General features: G+C 33.3%; 2 protein-coding genes across 6 annotated transcripts in view; both read right to left on the bottom strand.

Moving 5' to 3' along the window:
- Positions 1-16539, bottom strand: part of LOC127708313 (inositol polyphosphate multikinase-like) — a 38046-nt gene extending 21507 nt beyond the window's left edge. Inside the window, exons 1-2 of one of the 5 annotated variants that reach the window (XM_052213165.1) lie at positions 16415-16539; positions 3422-3535 (exon numbers count right to left, since the gene is read on the bottom strand). In XM_052213165.1, the coding sequence (XP_052069125.1) occupies positions 3422-3515 (94 nt within the window). In that variant the 5' untranslated portion in view covers positions 3516-3535; positions 16415-16539. The other 4 variants (XM_052213166.1, XM_052213163.1, XM_052213168.1 and 1 more) reach the window with 4 other exon arrangements.
- Positions 1-18328, bottom strand: part of LOC127708314 (inositol polyphosphate multikinase-like) — a 62992-nt gene extending 44664 nt beyond the window's left edge. Inside the window, exon 1 of the mRNA XM_052213169.1 lies at positions 17832-18328. The gene's annotated coding sequence lies outside the window, so the exon portion shown is untranslated. The remainder of the gene's footprint in view (positions 1-17831) is intronic.
- Positions 18329-18929: the final 601 nt, after the last annotated feature.

The raw sequence follows: 18929 nt of genomic DNA, 5'->3' as shown, positions 1-18929 counted from the left end.
CCCTCTGTTCTATTTTATCAAAAGCAAAACCATGATTGTTGAAGGATCAAATCCCAAAATTCAATTTACAAAGGAAAATATAGGTAAAGTTTTGTAATATACACCCAGTAGCTTCAGGAGAAAATTAATTAACCTAGAGGATGACAGTGAACAACTCCAAGTGATGGAAAGAACTGACATGAATTTTTTGGTTTAGGTGACCTTATGAAGTTGAATTTCTCACTTACCTAGAAATGTGACTTATCATATCATGAGTGTTCTATTTACTCTATGACATCATTAAGTAACTAGAGGCTCTCAAGAGCCTGTGTCGCTCACCTGACTCTACTTTGGTTTTAGAAATCATGTAAAGATAGATAAAAATCATAACAGATACCCAAATAATGATTGAGGCCAAATTTTGATTAATATTGGTCCCGTTATTTAATAAAATATCATGGTGGCCATCTTGAACAGTAAATCGGCAACAAAGTAGCAACACTTGGTCAGCACTTCATGAGGAACATTCATGCCATGTTTGGTTTCATTCCATTCAGTGGTACTCTAAAAGAAGACATTTGTATGTATTTCCCATAGGGTCCTATGTTAAACTAAGCCCCCCCCCCCTAGCGGCCATCTTGGATGATGGATCGACTGCAAAGTAACAACACTTGGTCAGCAACTCATAAGGAACATTCATGCCATGTTTGGTTCAATTCCATTCAGTGGTTCTCTAAAAGAAGACAATTGTATGTATTTCCCATAGGGTCCTATGTTAAACTAAGTCCCCCGCTGTCGGCCATCTTGGATGATGGATCGGCTGCAAAGTAACAACACTTGGTCAACTTCTCATAAGGAACATTCATGCCATGTTTGGTTCCATTCCATTTATTGGTTCTCTAAAAGAGGACATTTTTATGTATTTCCCAAAGGGTCCTATGTAAAACTAAGTCCCCCCGCTGGCGGCCATCTTGGATGATGGATCGGCTACAAAGTAACAACACTTGGTCAGCATCTCATAAGGAACATTCATGCCATGTTTGGTTTCATTCCATTCAGTGGTTCTCTAAAAGAAGACATTTGTATGTATTTCCCATAGGTCCTTTGTTAAACTAAATCCCCTGCTGTCGGCCATCTTGGATGATGGACCGACTGCAAAGTAACAACACTTGGTCAGCACCTCATAAGGAACATTCATGCCATGTTTGGTTTCATTCCATTCAGTGGTTCTCTAAAAGAAGACATTTGTATGTATTTCCCATAGGGTCCTATGTTAAACTAAGTCCCCCCCCCTAGCGGCCATCTTGGATGATGGATCGACTGCAAAGTAACAACACTTGGTGAGCACATCATAAGGAACATTCATGCCATGTTTGGTTTCATTCCATTCAGTGGTTCTCTAAAAGAAGACATTTGTATGCATTTCCCATAGGGTCCTATGTTAAACTAAGTCCCCCGCTGGCGGCCATCTTGGATGATGGATCGGCTACAAAGTAACAACACTTGGTCAGAACCTCATAAGGAACATTCATGCCATGTTTGGTTTTATTCCATTCAGTGGTTCTCTAAAAGAAGTCATTTGTATGCATTTCCCATAGGGTCCTATGTTAAACTAAGTCCCCCGCTGGCGGCCATCTTGGATGATGGATTGGCTACAAAGTAACAACACTTGGTCAGCACCTCATAAGGAACATTCATGCCATGTTTGGTTTCATTCCATTCAGTGGTTCTCTAAAAGAAGTCATTTGTATGCATTTCCCATAGGGTCCTATGTTAAACTAAGTCCCCCGCTGGCGGCCATCTTGGATGATGGATCGGCTACAAAGTAACAACACTTGGTCAGCACCTCATAAGGAACATTCATGCCATGTTTGGTTTCATTCCATTCAGTGGTTCTCTAGAAGAAGTTCAAAATGTAAAAAGTTTACGCCGACGCCGGACGACGACGGACGACGCCGGACGACGGACGACGGACGCCAAGTGATGAGAAAAGCTCACTTGGCCCTTCGGGCCAGGTGAGCTAAAAATACTGGTACTTAATGCAGTAAAAACATTTAGGTCTACTTCCAACTTAATTTTTCTTTATATGTTAATTCTTTGTAAGTTTAATAGTTTCTGGTTAAATTAATGTGCAGTGTATGGTGTACTGATCAACCATAAAGATGTATATCTCAGCTTAACATCCACGTGTCTGTCTAGCAGGAAGCTAGACCTTATGAACATACAGGTTGTCTAGTTACTGAATAATATACCTGTCATGTTAGATCACCACAAATTCACAATATTAATGTTAAGCTTTCTAAGATAGAAATACATGTAAGATTTTAATAACATAAAGGTAAGAGGATCAAGGGGTCAAGGTTCATTAAGTTTTAATCTGTCCACAAACAATAAAAGGACTTTCTTATTCTATTTTGTGACCCTACTACCTGTTAATCTATATGTTATTGGAAGAGTTTCTTAGCAGATTTGACATTGAACTAAAACTAAATTTACACCCACAAGTAATTTGAAGGGAAATTTCCCCTGGCAGTGCTGACCTTAAAAGAAATTGGTTATTGTTTTTTGGTTCTTGAAAAGTTTTGATGTTATGAAATTGTTATACTGTTGGTAGGTACACTGTGTATGTTTTTAAACATGTTTTGTTTTCACAACATATAATCTAGATAAGCAAAAAGGATGGTTCATGTATATATGTAAAACTGGTTCAATCCAACCACATTCTGTACCAAGTCAGGCTATCTGGGCCATTTGTTGTTCATTGTTCTCTTTGTTTGTATGTCTGTTTTATTGGAAGGAGTAAGGTGTTGTTGTACTGTGCAGTATTTTTGGCTACTTTTGTTACCCCTTTTTATGTGTATCAATTTGGCTTTAAAGTAATGATGAGAATACTGGTAGAGAATATTGTGGTGAAGACCCAAGGAGACTTGACACAATTTACATACAATGTATTGATATGCATACTAAAAGTGAAATTTGAGGTAAAGGCCTGAGGTGACTGCCACAATTAACATATTGATAGAGAAATTTGAGGTAAAGGCCTGAGGTGACTGCCACAATTAACATACTGATAGAGAAATTTGAGGTAAAGGCCTGAGGTGACTGCCACAATTAACATACTGATAGAGAAATTTGAGGTAAAGGCCTGAGGTGACTGCCACAATTAACATACTGATAGAGAAATTTGAGGTAAAGGCCTGAGGTGACTGCCACAATTAACATACTGATAGAGAAATTTGAGTTAAAGGCCTGTGGTGACTACCACAATTAACATACTGATAGAGAAATTTGAGGTAAAGGCCTGAGGTGACTGCCACAATTAACATACTGATAGAGAAATTTGAAAATATGACTTTGACATTTGGATATTTAAGAGTAAATAATTCACTAACATATTAGATGGGGTATTATAGGGGAGACATTAATATATAAATGTACATACCTATTTTTCCATCTCCATACTTGTGTCCTGCTACTTGGGTAGGCAGAGGTTTTGTCCCAGGAGGCAACTGGGGAGAATTAAGAAACTTAGACATCAGTGCATTTCTTTATTTGTCTGAAAAAGAAGACAAGACATGTAGTGTATAAACAGAGTTTTCCTCATATAAATACCCATCTACTTGACAGTTTTAGTCATCTTCTTTTCTGTAAATAATAAAACTTAGCAATGAAAACTTTTAATATCTAGTTGTTCCATGTAAGGTATCGATCTCAATATCAACTCAGAGGAGAGTTTTTTCAAGTTTACAACAGATGACAACAGGTGTCAAGTTATTGCAATAGATCACATGGCGCCTTTTAGGTCAGGTGAGCTTAAAAAGACCTAATGGGGTATAAATTTATTGCAACAATTTATTTATTTTTTTCAATTTAGGAAATATATTTAAAAGTGCAGCACTAGTAACTAATCAGATAAAGTCATAAACTGTTGGTTAAAAAGTTAAGTGGATAACCATTTGTTACTGACATTGATTCCTTGGAGATTTTCAAATGAATCAATCTCACAGATTTTTCTCAGTTCTGTATAAGCAATTAATCGAAAGTTACTTCTTTTGATCTGAACAAATGCACTTAAATATTTTCACAAATTCATAATGAAGATTTTTTGGCACTGTAAACTAATAACTAATGTAAATTAATATCTAAAACGAGTTATTATCATAATCTATTTTATTTGTTTTAGTGATTAGTTCTAGTCTGTTGATAATGTCACAAATACAATTAAGCAGTCATTTTACTGTTTAAAACTTTTAACCTAATTATCTATTAGTAGTTCTAAACTTTTTAAATCCAGTTTTCAAACAACCCTACCTTATAAAGTGTAATTTCCTGTCTCCTTAAAACCATTTCAGGAGTTATAAATTATTACTTATTGATTCTTCTCTTTATTGGAAAGTATGAATTAAAACTAATTACCAAAGAGTTTTTAAAAGTCGGTACAAAAACAGAAATCAAATACATTTTTCTTTTGTTACCTATTCTGACATCAGACCCGGACTTCTTTTAAACAGAGTTTTACTGTGCGTATTGCTGTGTGTTTGTTTATTCTACATTGGCTAGAGGTATAGGGGGAGGGTTGAGATCTCACAAAACATGTTTAACCCCGCCGCATTTTTGCGCCTGTCCCAAGTCAGGAGCCTCTGGCCTTTGGTAGTCTTGTATGTTTTTTAATTTTAGTTCATTTATATGTTTTGGATTTAAGTGTGACATCCATTTTCAATGAACTGATACACATTTTTATTTAGGGGCCAGCTGTAGCCCGTCTCCGGGTGCGGGTTTTTCTCGCTGTGTTGAAGACCCATTGGTGGCCTTCGGCTGTTTTCTGCTCTTTGGTCGGGTTGTTGTCTCTTTAACACATTCCCAATTTCCATTCTCAATTTTATGTAGTAAAATCATTTAATCATTCAATGAACCAAAAGACATTAATTCCTAACCAAGAATTTTGCTTCTAAATGTCAATATAAGCTTAATTGCAATAAAGCATTGCTATGAAATATATCATTTTCTTTAAAGCTACTACCAGTTAACATGAAACAATGATATAAATACAGGTCCAGTGTGCATGCTAATTCACTGACCTGAGGATCTCACATTTCTATAACTAATTATGCCAAGATATGAAATTTCGGTCTCCAAATTGTTTAAAGGTAGGTATTATTATTAAAAAAATTTAAGGACCCAGAATAGGTCTTCTAATGCAAAAAAAAATTGAGCATCGTAAGATCCTCTACACAGGATCTGCATTTGATCCGATCCAGAATTCTGATCAATTTTACTCATGGAGAACTGAGTCATTAGACAGTGAAGTATGATCCGATCCAGAATTCTGATCAATTTTACTCATGGAGAACTGAGTCATTAGACAGTGAAGTATGATCCGATCCAGAATTCTGATCAATTTTACTCATGGAGCACTGAGTCATTAGACAGTGAAGTATGATCCGATCCAGAATTCTGATCAATTTTACTCATGGAGCACTGAGTCATTAGACAGTGAAGCAGATTCAGTAAATACTGAAACAAGTACAAAGAGACCTCCTCTAATTTTAGTAAAACCACTTTAAAAAGACTACTACCATTTGTGACAATCCTCTTTTGAAGGAAATCTTATCTTTAAAGATATCCACTTTAAAACCATTAGAATATCAAGTTTTGGTATTTAATAGGTCTTTTCAGTTTCCAAGATAAGACAAGTTTGCAGTATCTGCCATTACACGGGTTACTCAGTGTGCACTACATTTTTTATGTTATTTCTTCACAGACAGAAAAATATCACAGTCATTCCTTAATTAGAGGCTACAAATTTTGAAAGAAGATCTTGTGAGGTATCATTGAATTTTTCTGTGTAAAAAAGGCCCTCTTTGAAAGTTTTTACACTAAATTATGGATGATCAAATGTTAAAACAAGTTGAAACCCATGTCTCATTTTAAGAAACTTACTCAGTATAGTAATTTAAAAAGAAATAAATCTAGGCAACAAAACACTGAATTTTCTTATTGCTCCTTGTTGTAGGTAAAGACAATCTACAGTCATAACAGATCAGCCTTCTATATATATATAGAAAGGTTTGTAAAATATCTCATATATAAATACTGATATTAAATGGCATGCAATTTGTCACAACGTTTATCTGTATTTATGTTTGTGGTGTCACAATATATTTTATCTGAAGACTGACCACTTTTGTAGCTACAAATTAAAGTAGAGTAAATTAATTCACAAATTATCAATCAATTTTATATTAACTATTATATTGTATTGTATTATATTATATTATATTTTCATGCCATACCATTACTGAGGATAAACAAGTAATACAGTTATCCTAAAGATAAATATTTTTATATTTAATCAATATCCTTATTGACCAATCTATAAAACCTTACAGTTCATTGTTCCTATCTGTTTAAATAAGTACTCTATATTCAGAAGTGTTTGTGATGTTTTTCTTGTTGCATATAAAATGAACATATTTTATATATAAATACTTCACAGATATTTATTTCATAGCATGAGATTTATTTATCTGTAGTCTAAGTTATGTGGTGTTATAGTTTTGAGGATTTATTTCTTTTTTTAATTCCAAAAGCATTATTTTATTGTAGATAGAATTTCCTCAAATCTCCATTAATTCAGCTGACATTTGTGCAGATTAATTAACATTTGCATTTATAAATGCCAAAAATAATGTTTAATACTCATCTAGATTCTAAAACTGTATCAAATATAATACAATATTCCTCCACTCTAGACAGATAAATCTTCAATTTTTAATGCAGTGATTGTTTAAAGCTTTTAATAAATTAGAATTTAAATGTCAATATTGGGAAAAATATTGAATTGCGGGAGAAACGATTGTGAAATCTGTTTGTCTAATGATTTTAGATGATATATTGTAGGCAAACTTTTCATTCTTTGTCATAACCGGGTAAGCTGCAAAAAGTTCTTTCTGTCACTCAGAAACATAATCGTCTGCTAATTTGTCTCATCAAATGTCTTTGAAAGCTGTAAATATTGATCGTTTATTTTAGGACTAGATTGTCCTAAATAGGTTGTCCTAGTGCTAGACCTAAATAAGTAAAACTGATCCACTATGATTGACAGAGGGTTTTAAACTATATTTAAATATATAATAATTTAAAATGGTTTGAAATCATTTGACCTGGTTCTTTTTGGTATACTGGTGTATCTGGTTCTTTTTGGTTTACAAGTGTATCTTTAATCTGTCCTGTATATCCTTAACAAAATAACCCTTTATAAAAAAATTCGATCATAATTTCAAAATAATTCGGCTTTAACTCAATTCAGTGGTGGATCCAGGGGGGGGTTTGGGGGTTGGACCCCCCCCCCCCTTTTTTTTGACGATCAATGCATTTGAATGGGGACATATAAAGAGATAAAAATTAATTTTATTTCCAATATAGGACCCATTATAGGCATAATCAGTACATTGATTTTTTTATCACACAATTGCAATAGACAATACACAAGAAAATAAAAAATAGAAATACAACTGACAAAACACATGAAATATAAATTGAGTTAATAATACATGTAGTCACATAAACCAGTATGTTCAGTGTTTATTGACCATGCACCAGAAGCAGCATCACATCCATTATAGAAAAAGCTTTTGAGTTAAGTCCTTCCTCGTGGCTGATGCATATGAACAAATAGTATTATTGTTCATATGCAGGAGTCACCAAGGGCAGGTGCTTAAAGGACACTCAAGCCAATACACAATCAAAGCACTGTAAGCGCTGTAGGCAGTTAACCAAAAACCAAGCCAAACGTAATTATGAAAACTGTGGCAGTGTTGCTTCATTTTTTTTTTTAAGATTTGAAAGAACAAACATTAAACATTCGTATATTGTACATTTATGTTCATTAAATGAATTGATTATTAAGGCAAATTAATTAATATTTCATCAAGGTTTTCAAAAGCAACTCGTATATCAATGTAAATGACCCCCCATCTTCATCCCCATATGCATGATGTTACTCCATACCAAGTTTGGAATAAAATGACAGGTGATTATAAAACAGTTGGTCAAACATTCTCGGGCTTTACACTGCTTGAAAGAGTTATATGTTTTCTTTAAAATGAGCCATAAATGAAAATTATTATAGGCCCAGAAATAATTTAATAAATTATTAAAGTAAATTCAATTAACCTAGGCTCATTTTTTGCATCAATAAAATTTTATAATAAACAAGAAATAATTGTAACAGGATGCCGTCACGAAGTCTCCCAAACAAAGCCCCCATAATTCGTCATTCCGATGGTCTCCTGACATTGGGCAAAGTCCAGTTCATATTGGTTTGGTCTAGTAAAGTGATATGCATATGTGACACCTAGGAGATTGACCCTGTATGTCATTCAAATCTTTTTGAAATGATGAACAGGAATAAATATGGTTTAGGTGTGGGTATCTCGACCGTTTACAAGTTCTCAAACAGGAGGGGTGGGGTGACCCCAGGGACTCCCCCTATATTTCATTTGATTTGTTATATTGTCCGATACATGAATACATATGGTTTAGGGGTGGGGATCTCGACCATTTCCAAGTTCTCAAACAGGAGGGGGTGGGGTGACCCCAGGGACTCCCCAAATATTTCATTTGATTTGTTATATTGTCCCATACATGAATATATATGGTTTAGGGGTTTGGATCTTGATTAACAAGTTCTCAACTAAAGGGGTGGGGATCTTGACTGTTTACAAGTTCTCAAACAAGAGGGGGTGGGGTGTCCCCATGGACTCCCCCTATATTTCATTTGATTTGTTTTATTGTCCCATACATGACAAGAAATAATTGTAACAGGATGCTGTTACGAAGTCTCCCAAACAAAGCTCCAATAATTCGTCATTCCCATGGTCGCCTGACATTGGGCAAAGTCCAGTACAAATTGGATTGTGATATGCATAAGTGACGCCTATTGATTTACCCTGTATGTCATTCAAATCTTCTTAAAATGACGAACAGAAATATATATGGTTTAGGGGTGGTGATCTCGACCGTTTACAAGATAAAAGCACATTCTCAAATTGAAGAGGGGTGGGGTAAGAATACATATTTCATTTGATTTGTTTTATTGTCCCATACAAGAATATATATGGTTTAGGGGTGGGGATCTCGACCGTTTACAAGTTCTCAAAAAGAAGGGGGGTGGGGGTGACCCCAGGGGACTTCCCCTATATTTCATTTAATTTGTTTTATTGTCCCATACAAGAATATATATGGTTAAGGGGTGGGGATCTCGAATGTTTACAAGTTTTCAAAAAGAAGGAGGGTGGGGTTACCCCCATGGACTTCCCTTATATTTCATTTGATTTGTTTTATTGTCCCATACAAGAATATATATGGTTTTGGGGTGGGGATCTTGACCGTTTACAAGTTATCAAAAAGAAAGGGGTGGGGGTTACCCCCATGGACTTCCCCTATATTTCATTTGATTTGTTTTATTGTCCCATACAAGAATATATATGGTTTAGGGGTGGGGATCTCGACCGTTTACAAGATAATAGCACATTCTCAAATTGAAGGGGGTTGGGGGGGGGGGGGGGGGGGGGGGGGGGGGGGGGGGTGACCCCAGGCACTCACCCTATATTTCATCTGATTTGTTTTGTTGTTCTGTGATCATTTCTAAAAACTGTGTGTGTCTATCACTTACAATTTTCAAGTTAAAGTCATTTGAAAATTTTAAAAGATAAAATCTCAAAGGTTTCTAAAGTAAACCCCTCCCTTCTTTATGCCCCTTAAAATACCCTTTTAGAGACCCCAATGCACAAACGATTGGTTGATGGCTCCCCTAGACATGTTAATCTAACATTTTTTGAAACCCTAAGTAAATCTGACAAGGGGTTTTGGAGAACCGCTGCGGACAAGTTCATCTTTAATGTGGCGGAAGAAGAAATAGAAAAAGAAAAAGAAAAAGAAAAGGTTAAGAGAAGAGGAAGAATAATAAAAATAATAAGAACTGAGCAAAAACAATAAGTCTCCAAACTTTGTTTGGGAGACTTAAATATATATGGTTTAGGGGTGGGGATCTCGACCATTTCCAAGTTCTCAAACAGGAGGGGGTGGGTGACCCGAGGAACTCCCAATATATTTCATTTGATTTGTTATATTGTCCCATACATGAATATATATGGTTTAGGGGTTTGGATCTTGATTAACAAGTTCTCAAACAGGAGGGGGTGGGTGTCCCCATGGACTCCCCCTATATTTCATTTGATTTGTTTTATTGTCCCATACATGAATGTAATTGGTTTAGGGGTGGGGATCTCAACCATTTCCAAGTTCTCAAACAGGAGGGGTTGGGGTGACCCCAGGGACTCCCCATATATTTCATTTGATTTGTTATATTGTCCCATACATGAATATATATGGTTTAGGGGTGGGGATCTCGACCGTTTACAAGTTCTCAAACATACATACATGTATATGGTTTAGGGGTGGGGATCTCAACCATTTCCAAGTTCTCAAACAGGAGGGTTGGGGTGACCCCAGGGACTCCCCCAAATTATTTTCATTTGATTTGTTTTATTGTCCCATACAAGTATATATATTGTTTAGGGGTGGGGATCGCGACGGTTTACAAGATAAAAGTACATTTTCAAATTGAAGGGGGTTGGGATGACCCCCAGGGACTCACCCTATATTTTGGTTGATTTGTTTTTATTGTCCTGTTCTCATTACTGAAGACTGCATGAGTCTATCACTTACTGTTTTCGAGAAATAGTCATTTGAAAATTTAAAAAAATAAAATCCCATAGGGTTCTATAGTAAACCCCTCCCTTCTTCAGGCCCCTCCAAATACCCCTAAATAGACCCCCAATGCACAAACAAAAGATTAATGGCTCCGCTAGACATGTTAGTCTAATATTCTATGAAACCCTAAGTAAATCTGACAAACGGTCAAAGTTGTCTTCTTAGACGGTTTGAGTGGATTCGGTCCGACTTGTCTCGGGAACGAGTTGTCCACATTACTTAAAACATCCCATCAACGTCGAGTTCCGCATCTGTTTCATGACCTCGTTTCATTCATAAAATAACAACAACCTTATTTGGCAAGATAAGTTAAAAATAACCGCCCACTTATATAACTTTATTTCCTCTATCATAGAGATTTGGTGTACATGAACAATATTCCTGCGCATTTTGCCATTTGGGAAATATAAACGACTTGTAACTACCGATTTTCGGCGATGAAATATTTCATACAATTGTTCTTTGACATCGTAGCCAAATGCACAGGGGATAATAAACTACGTACTGATTTCTGTTGAGCACTACTTCCTATGTGCAACTTCAAAAGTTTTGGGTAGTTCGACGATCATTTAAGGTTTTTCCGGTCATATTTTTTGTATTCCAGAAATAAAAGTATTAAAATAATGTCCAATTAGTTATAAATAACATAATAGCCAGCTAGATAATAACAATGGCACGTATTTCAGCATTTATTGGGTAGAACACAAATCTAGGGTGCTCACTGCCTAAAAATATGAAAACTTAAACACTTTACGCACAAGCATAAACTAATACTTAAAAAGAATTACTATATTATAGTCCTCCTTGTGGCTAATGCACATAAATAAGATTAATATGTAGTTATCCAAATGCAGGAGCCACCAAGGGCAGGTGCTTAAAGGACATAGTAATATATTGTGTAAAATTTCTGTATAAAAATATTTGGATTTGGACGCAGCCTCTGCACAACTTGTCCCAATGCACTGAGAGAAAAAAGAAAATACAAAAAGAACACAAACAATGGTATGAATTATGAGTATTTTTCATTCTGTTTTATGAAAGCACACATTTCATACAAGATATCCTTGTTTTCATTACTCATTAACCAAATAAACTGATCTTTAATTGTCAACATATCAAAATTAGCACAATATTTCCTAGCACAAAGTATTAATTTCCTTCTCTCATTATATAATGAGGTACAATTAAGAAGAAAATGTAACTCATCTTCAACTTCAGAACTTGAGCACCTGGGACAAGTTCTATCGTGTCTAGGAATACCCTGATACCTTCCCTTTTCAATCTTTAGGGAATGTGCTGAAACACGCAGCCTTGTCAGATTTTTTCTAATATCAACATTGTGGATTATAGATAAATATTTTTCACAGACAAAATTATTTTTATAAAGTACATAAGAGCATAGTTTACAACCAGCATGTATTTGTAATGTCTGCTCCCATTCTTGTAAAAAACAGTTCTTAATAAACTTACTATTTACATTTAGTAAGTTTTGATTGTTCATTGAGTTAAATAGCAGACTTAATAATTTTTAATATCACATTTAAACTATATAGCTTATAGCATATAGCTGGAACCCCCCCCCTTTATCCTGGGTTAGGAACCCCCCTTTTATAAGTGGCTGGATCCGCCCCTGAAATTAGAAATCAGACAATAAAACTTGATCAATATTTTTGAAAAAGCTGACTGAGAACATTGATGAAAGCTAACCAAGTACATTTTGTTCTTCTACTGAAAACACAATCAATCATATCAAACAATAACTGGCTACTCCTATTAGTACTTTTTTGTTTACTTGTATTTATACGTCTTTTGGCCTCTCAGAGCATTTTTGGTGATCTAGTAAAGTGCTCGCAGCAAATTGGAGGATTCATTTTGATAGTCCGCAGGGCAACATCTACTATGACTTTAACTCAGTGTGTTGTTTTTAAAATAAATCAATGAAATAAAACTTGAGATTATGAATACCATATCCTAATGCGTCATTGAAATCATTAAATATTCAAAAAGGGTTGACAAATATAAATCTACATGCAAAATATATTATTTCTATATATATATTTTTATTGACTGAAATACAGTAAACATGGTAAATTTACTGAATTATAAAACAAATATTTTCTTACGAGAAAATTTAATATATTTTTTTACATTTCAATAGGTACAACTGATCAGTCAATGTACTTCCTGGTGGATTTGATATCCAGATCAGTTAGTAGAGGATATATATAGTGATGGAAATCTTCACAGAGGCTCCAACCCAGTTTAATGAGTGTGATGCAATTTGAGAAATGCAATTTTAGGAGAAATCCGGGTTATTTCATTTGAATATAGTTTATATCCATGGAAAGAAATTTGTTACTGATGCACCACTTATCAACCCCCAAACTCCATCAGATCTCTGATCAGGTTTCAAAGTAAGAGAGTGGAAAATATTTATGAGGAAGGGACATATATATGGATGGAACTACAGATAGACAGGCATTAGCTAATCAATGAAGACCAATGAAGGCCAATGAAGGCCTTATTCTGCAAGGCCCTTCAAAATCAATTCCTCAACAACCCATAAATTACTGCACTTTTACCAGCATTACATCAGGTCAATTTGAAAAAAAACAAAAGTGTACACGCTAAAATGTCTTGCTTGCTTTATTCATCATGATTAAACTTATGTTGAAAGTCTGTAATCATTGTTAATAAGGTCAAGGTCAGAGGAATCGAGCAAGACAGACATGTACACCGATCAATCATACCATACACCAAGTATAGTTAGCCCATTGCTTGTAGCAACTGAGAAATAGTTGTTTATGTGCCTGTCCGGAGTCAGGAGCCTGTAATTCAGTGCTTGTCATAGTTGTCTCATTGGCAATCATACCAGTTTACCACATCTCCTTATTTTTATATCATACTTCTCTGGTGGATAGTTGTCTCATTGGCAATCATACCATATCTCCTTATTTTTATATCAAGGACAATGGACATATGAAAGATGGAACCTTAGTAACATAAGGCATCTGAATACAAGGTATGAAGCATCCAGGTTTTCTATCTTCTGAAATATAAAGCTTTAAACAATAAGTTTATGCAGCTACCACCACCACTGCTGCCACTGCTACCTGAATGTTATCCTTATGTCTCACATTGTCGCAGGTGAGACAAAAATCACTTAAAGAACAAAAACCAATTTCACTGCATTCTTGGTTCAAGTGTTCCTATTCAGGTCTTCAAAAGATTTTAAAATCTGGTCTAGCAAAAACTTTACAGGAAACATATGCACTCATTCAATACTGGACCTTTATTATAGTGAGTGATAAGATCACCAGACTAGTCAAGAGATCTCAATCCACACTGTACATTAGTACATGCAGTGTTCCAATGCAGTTATTTCCCCCATATTTAAATTATTATGTAGTTATATTCTATAGGCTATAGTCATATGTTAAATGATGCATTGGGCTAATATCAAATATTTGAGAATTGAAAGTTCTTTGTTAATCTGTAATCTTATTTTTTTCAAAAATTGAATTAGAAAAGTCATATGCACACATTAGAGCTTCCGATATATTTCCACAAAATATCAATCAACAAGCAGGATTTAACGTTGTCATGAAAAACACCTATAATTAAATAAACATCTTATAAACATGCAAAATAAATTTAAAAGATTGTTTTGGCTTAAGGGCAATGAATAATTTCCATCTACATGTATCTTTAATTTTTGACAGATTGTTTAATTATATTGTAGTTAGCTATGTAGTTCCCCCGAACAAAACGATTTGTTTCTAATTCCTTATATGACCAGGAATTCAAGTCTTCAACTTTTTTCTTTCCAACGAAGGAAGTGAAGTCTTAAGTAGATTCTTTACTCAGATCATACAAACTAATTGTAATCTTTCCACAAACCAAATAATTCATTCCAAGTATAGCATTTTCTCTAGCTAAACAAATTTTTATATTACAATGAATAATAATTTCCCAAAGTCAGCTGATTTCTTCTGTCTCCATAATTTAAACTAAATCACTGAATCAAAGTCAACAATTTCTTACATGCTATTAACACGATTAAGATCCTTACCATGAATTCCCTTAATAATTTATCTGTTACATCCTAGTCATAGTGCAAACCGAACAATTTATATGCAATGTCCTAAGGAGCATAAGAGTAAAAGTATCCCCTAAACCATACAAATTCATGAATTTATTAGTCCGACTTTACTTAGGATTGTACTTACTTTACACAGTGTGTACATAGTCCATAGAATTATAATATACATATATATTGTACTAAATAGAAAGGCAATAATATTAAATCAATAACAGTTTATACAATTTCATATAGTTCAAATCAATATTTCATTGGATAGCATTATAAACATTCAGTTAATAAAGTATCATAATTTTATTCCGTCATTTTAAGGAAGTATTTTGCCTTCTTTTAACTAATATAAATATTTTATCACTCTGTCATAGCTTCCTGATTAACTATAGGACTACAGTAAACATAAAGAGATTTACATGCATTATTTATTGTCATGAGACTCACTAAAGGGATCACTGATGCATTGTCAATGACTTTGTCATCTTATCAATGATTGATTGATTATTTATTGCTTAACATCAGCACTCTTAACAATGAATAGCCCTTAAAATTTGAATTGTGGCAGAAATCTAAAACACTATTTTATCCTGCAATCAACTGTTTTACTATTTTTACTGTACAATAAAAGGTGAACAAACAAACCTAAGGTATACTTGTACAGAATACAAATATTGACGTTTTTTTGGTATTTCAAAATGAGCAAAAGATAATATTCTAATTATTTAGGTCACAGTTCCATGTTCAAACAATGTCATTTTCTACAGAAAAGAGACTTCAGATTAAACCATACACTAAACTTTAGTTGACAAAGTTGACTTATAACAAGCATATATCTCAACTCCTTTTTATATTTCAATAAACCTTGAAAAAATTCAAAATGCAGAATAAAAAATAACCATTATATGTTGATAAATAAATATATTAACGGTAGTAAAAAGCTATAAAACAGAAAATAAACATGCAGTTTATAAAACTGATACAAATTAATTTTATATTTTCAGACATTTATAACCTCCAGTAACTGTCGATGGAGCTTATGCTATGTCCATGTTTGTATACTATGTGGACTCTAAATAAAACGTATTTTTTATTATTATTAACTTCATACACTTCCAACATTTATGCATTCAACTTAAAATCTTCAAATTGAAGACCCAGTGTTGGTAAATGGCACTGGCCAATAGACTGAAAGTAATAACTTTCAAGTTTGCAATATTTTACTGTAAAAATTGTCAATTTTATCTAGACTATGATGTTATAATTTTGTAAGATATTCTAGTCTTACCTCTTATATATGTATAAACATTAAAATCCCCTTGTAATGTGTAAACCACTTATGAACAATGAAAAATAATCAGTCATTTAAAACAGTGTTACCTAAAAGTTGACCTGGTGATAGCCAAATAAACAGAGTATTTTCACCTGTAGAACATTACACTTTGATTTGACTTTCATTAATACACAAATGGAATGGAAATGTTGTTGAAACAAGCAGTGAATCTTCATTTTTTCCTGTACCTTAATGTAATGTTGTGATTGATATATATATATACATTTACTTACCTAACCTAAACTTTATCATATAAATACTAATATACAAATTATAACTTAAATATTATCCTGGTTAATCTCATTAGTAGTTAAGTTCCTGGTTTATTTTAGCACATCTATGGCAATCTTTATCATATGAAATCTAAGGGGAAATCATTTGACTATAAATTACAATTAGGTTTTAAAAGGAAACTTTAAATTGGACTATGTACTTTCTTCAAATTCAGTAAAACATGACTTTAAAAAAAAGTTTTCTTGAATATGAAATATTTATATGTAGTAAAATTACCATATGTATATATGATCATTCCTGTTCACTTAAAAATACTTTGTGTATTGCGTTTAGACATCCTTGTTCAATTCCTAGGAGAAGGTAACACCTCCCGAAACAAAAGCTGATTCTTATCAACTATAGTTAGAGGGTATAAGGCATCTACGCAATGCTCAGCGGTGTTGTCGTAGAAAAATGAAGTGAAAAGTACAGGTTACAGCCCCGGTCGGGGAGGAAGTAAAGAACCAGATCTACTCTAACATTGTTAGGTTGATTTTCTAGGCACTTTATATATATCAAATTATATATACACAATTTTATAACATCATCTTCGTATATTACCTTTATAACATCATCTTCGTATATTACCATCTTAGATAAGATCTTTAGACTTTTATTTTTAGATATATATATATATGAATAGATGGGCTGGTAACATTATTTATTTACTACAAGCCCATCTAATTAAAAATAGCTCGAAGGACAATGAAAATAAAGGTCAGTGGAGGGAGAAAATAAAGGTCAGTGAAGGGAGAAAATAAAGGTCAGTGAAGGGAGAAAAAAGAATCAGTGAAGGGAGAAAAAAGAATCAGTGCTAAATATAAAGCTTGTAAATATGATGACATTGAATGCCAATACATATAATAGAAAATACTATTACATGGTTATTTTTGGCAGATATTTTTTTCACATTGAACCCTTTCTAAAAATTCAAGCGATTTTTTCTGCGATTTGTTGAACTTTGTTGATGTATCCATTTAAGTGATAACCCAAGTTTGACATGATAAAAAAAAATTTGTATTTATGTTATTTTTCTTCTAAAAAATGTCGCATAATGAATCACACAAAAAGTAATTGATTAAAAGTCATATTACATATATTAGGCACATAAAAAATAAATTTGGTTAGCTTATGGAAAAAGAATATTTTTTTTTTCCTGATCAAAATTTCTATCAGGTTAATTCATTTTGTGTCATTATAATCCTGTTCCTGTTTTTTGTGGACACGTTTTAAGTAAAATGACAATCTACATGTAGACATGAATGAAACTTAGTAACAATTTACATTCTTCAAATACTTCACATAGATAAATTTATAAATATAGATTTCAATATTACAAACAATTGTTAATGATGTTATAAACACAAATTGACTTACCTGTTATTGGATTTATTGTACAAATGACTCTATAATTACATAGTACTCCCACACCTGTTGAAATATATATAAGCTAATTAATTAGTGACAAGTCTATCTGATGGACCCTCTATACCTCACTGACAGGTTGATTAAACAAGACAACCTTCTTCCTTCATGTATACAAGATTATGATTAATTCAGTCACAGAAACAACCATCACAAAGAGTTCTAAGATACCATGGATAACTTAATTAGGTCTTTTTTTACATGAAATTCTTCCTGGGCTTGGTTTCTTTTCAACTTTAAACTAGCTAGAAAAATATGACAGTAGTGAAACAAGGAAGTATTAAAACATAAGTAACCCTGGTACCTTTTTGGAGCCTGAAATAGTCAATCCTTAATTAATTTGCATAATTATAATTAAGTATGATGACATGCAGAATGACAATGTGTAATGTGTGACTGAAGGATAAATCGTGAAACATACACCCTTCATCTTTACAAATGGAGTTGTTTACATTGCATGCATATCTCCAGGTCAAATATGATTGTACATGGACTCTTTAATTTATCAAATATTTTTGGCTGTATTCATCATGTACAAATAACAGTAAAGTACTTCATTATGTAATTTTTTCTTTGTTAGCTTTAAGTTTTTCATTCCAATTAGTCTTTTTTATTCATACATTATATCTTTTTTTGAGATCTGCAGTACTATTGAATTACATAAATGACTGTTAACTAAAACTAAATGCAAAATATTATTCCTTATGTTATTGATGGTGTTTTACCAAAACGACAAAAATAGGATATGATGAAATGACTTTTAAGCTTTCATATCCTTCTTTACTTATTTTGAAATGACAAGGTATATTAAATATTGGTTCATTTCATTTAATGTCACTTACATGAAAGAAATTAGCAGACCAAATAAATTATTAGATTGACTACTTTACTTATCTGATGGGGCAAAATCGTTTAATCAAATTCAAATTGGTAAATCTTAGATAGTTTAATTTTTGTAAAAAGTACCTAAATGAAGATTTTTTCAGACATTTAAAAACAATAATCATTTTTTGCCATGGCATTGTCAGTTCCATTTTGAGTTATGAGTTT

The sequence above is a fragment of the Mytilus californianus genome, unplaced genomic scaffold, assembly GCF_021869535.1.
Source record: "Mytilus californianus isolate M0D057914Y unplaced genomic scaffold, xbMytCali1.0.p SCAF_7, whole genome shotgun sequence".
In the NCBI taxonomy this organism is placed as follows: domain Eukaryota; kingdom Metazoa; phylum Mollusca; class Bivalvia; order Mytilida; family Mytilidae; genus Mytilus; species Mytilus californianus.
This window is presented reverse-complemented; position numbering and strand designations above follow the sequence as displayed.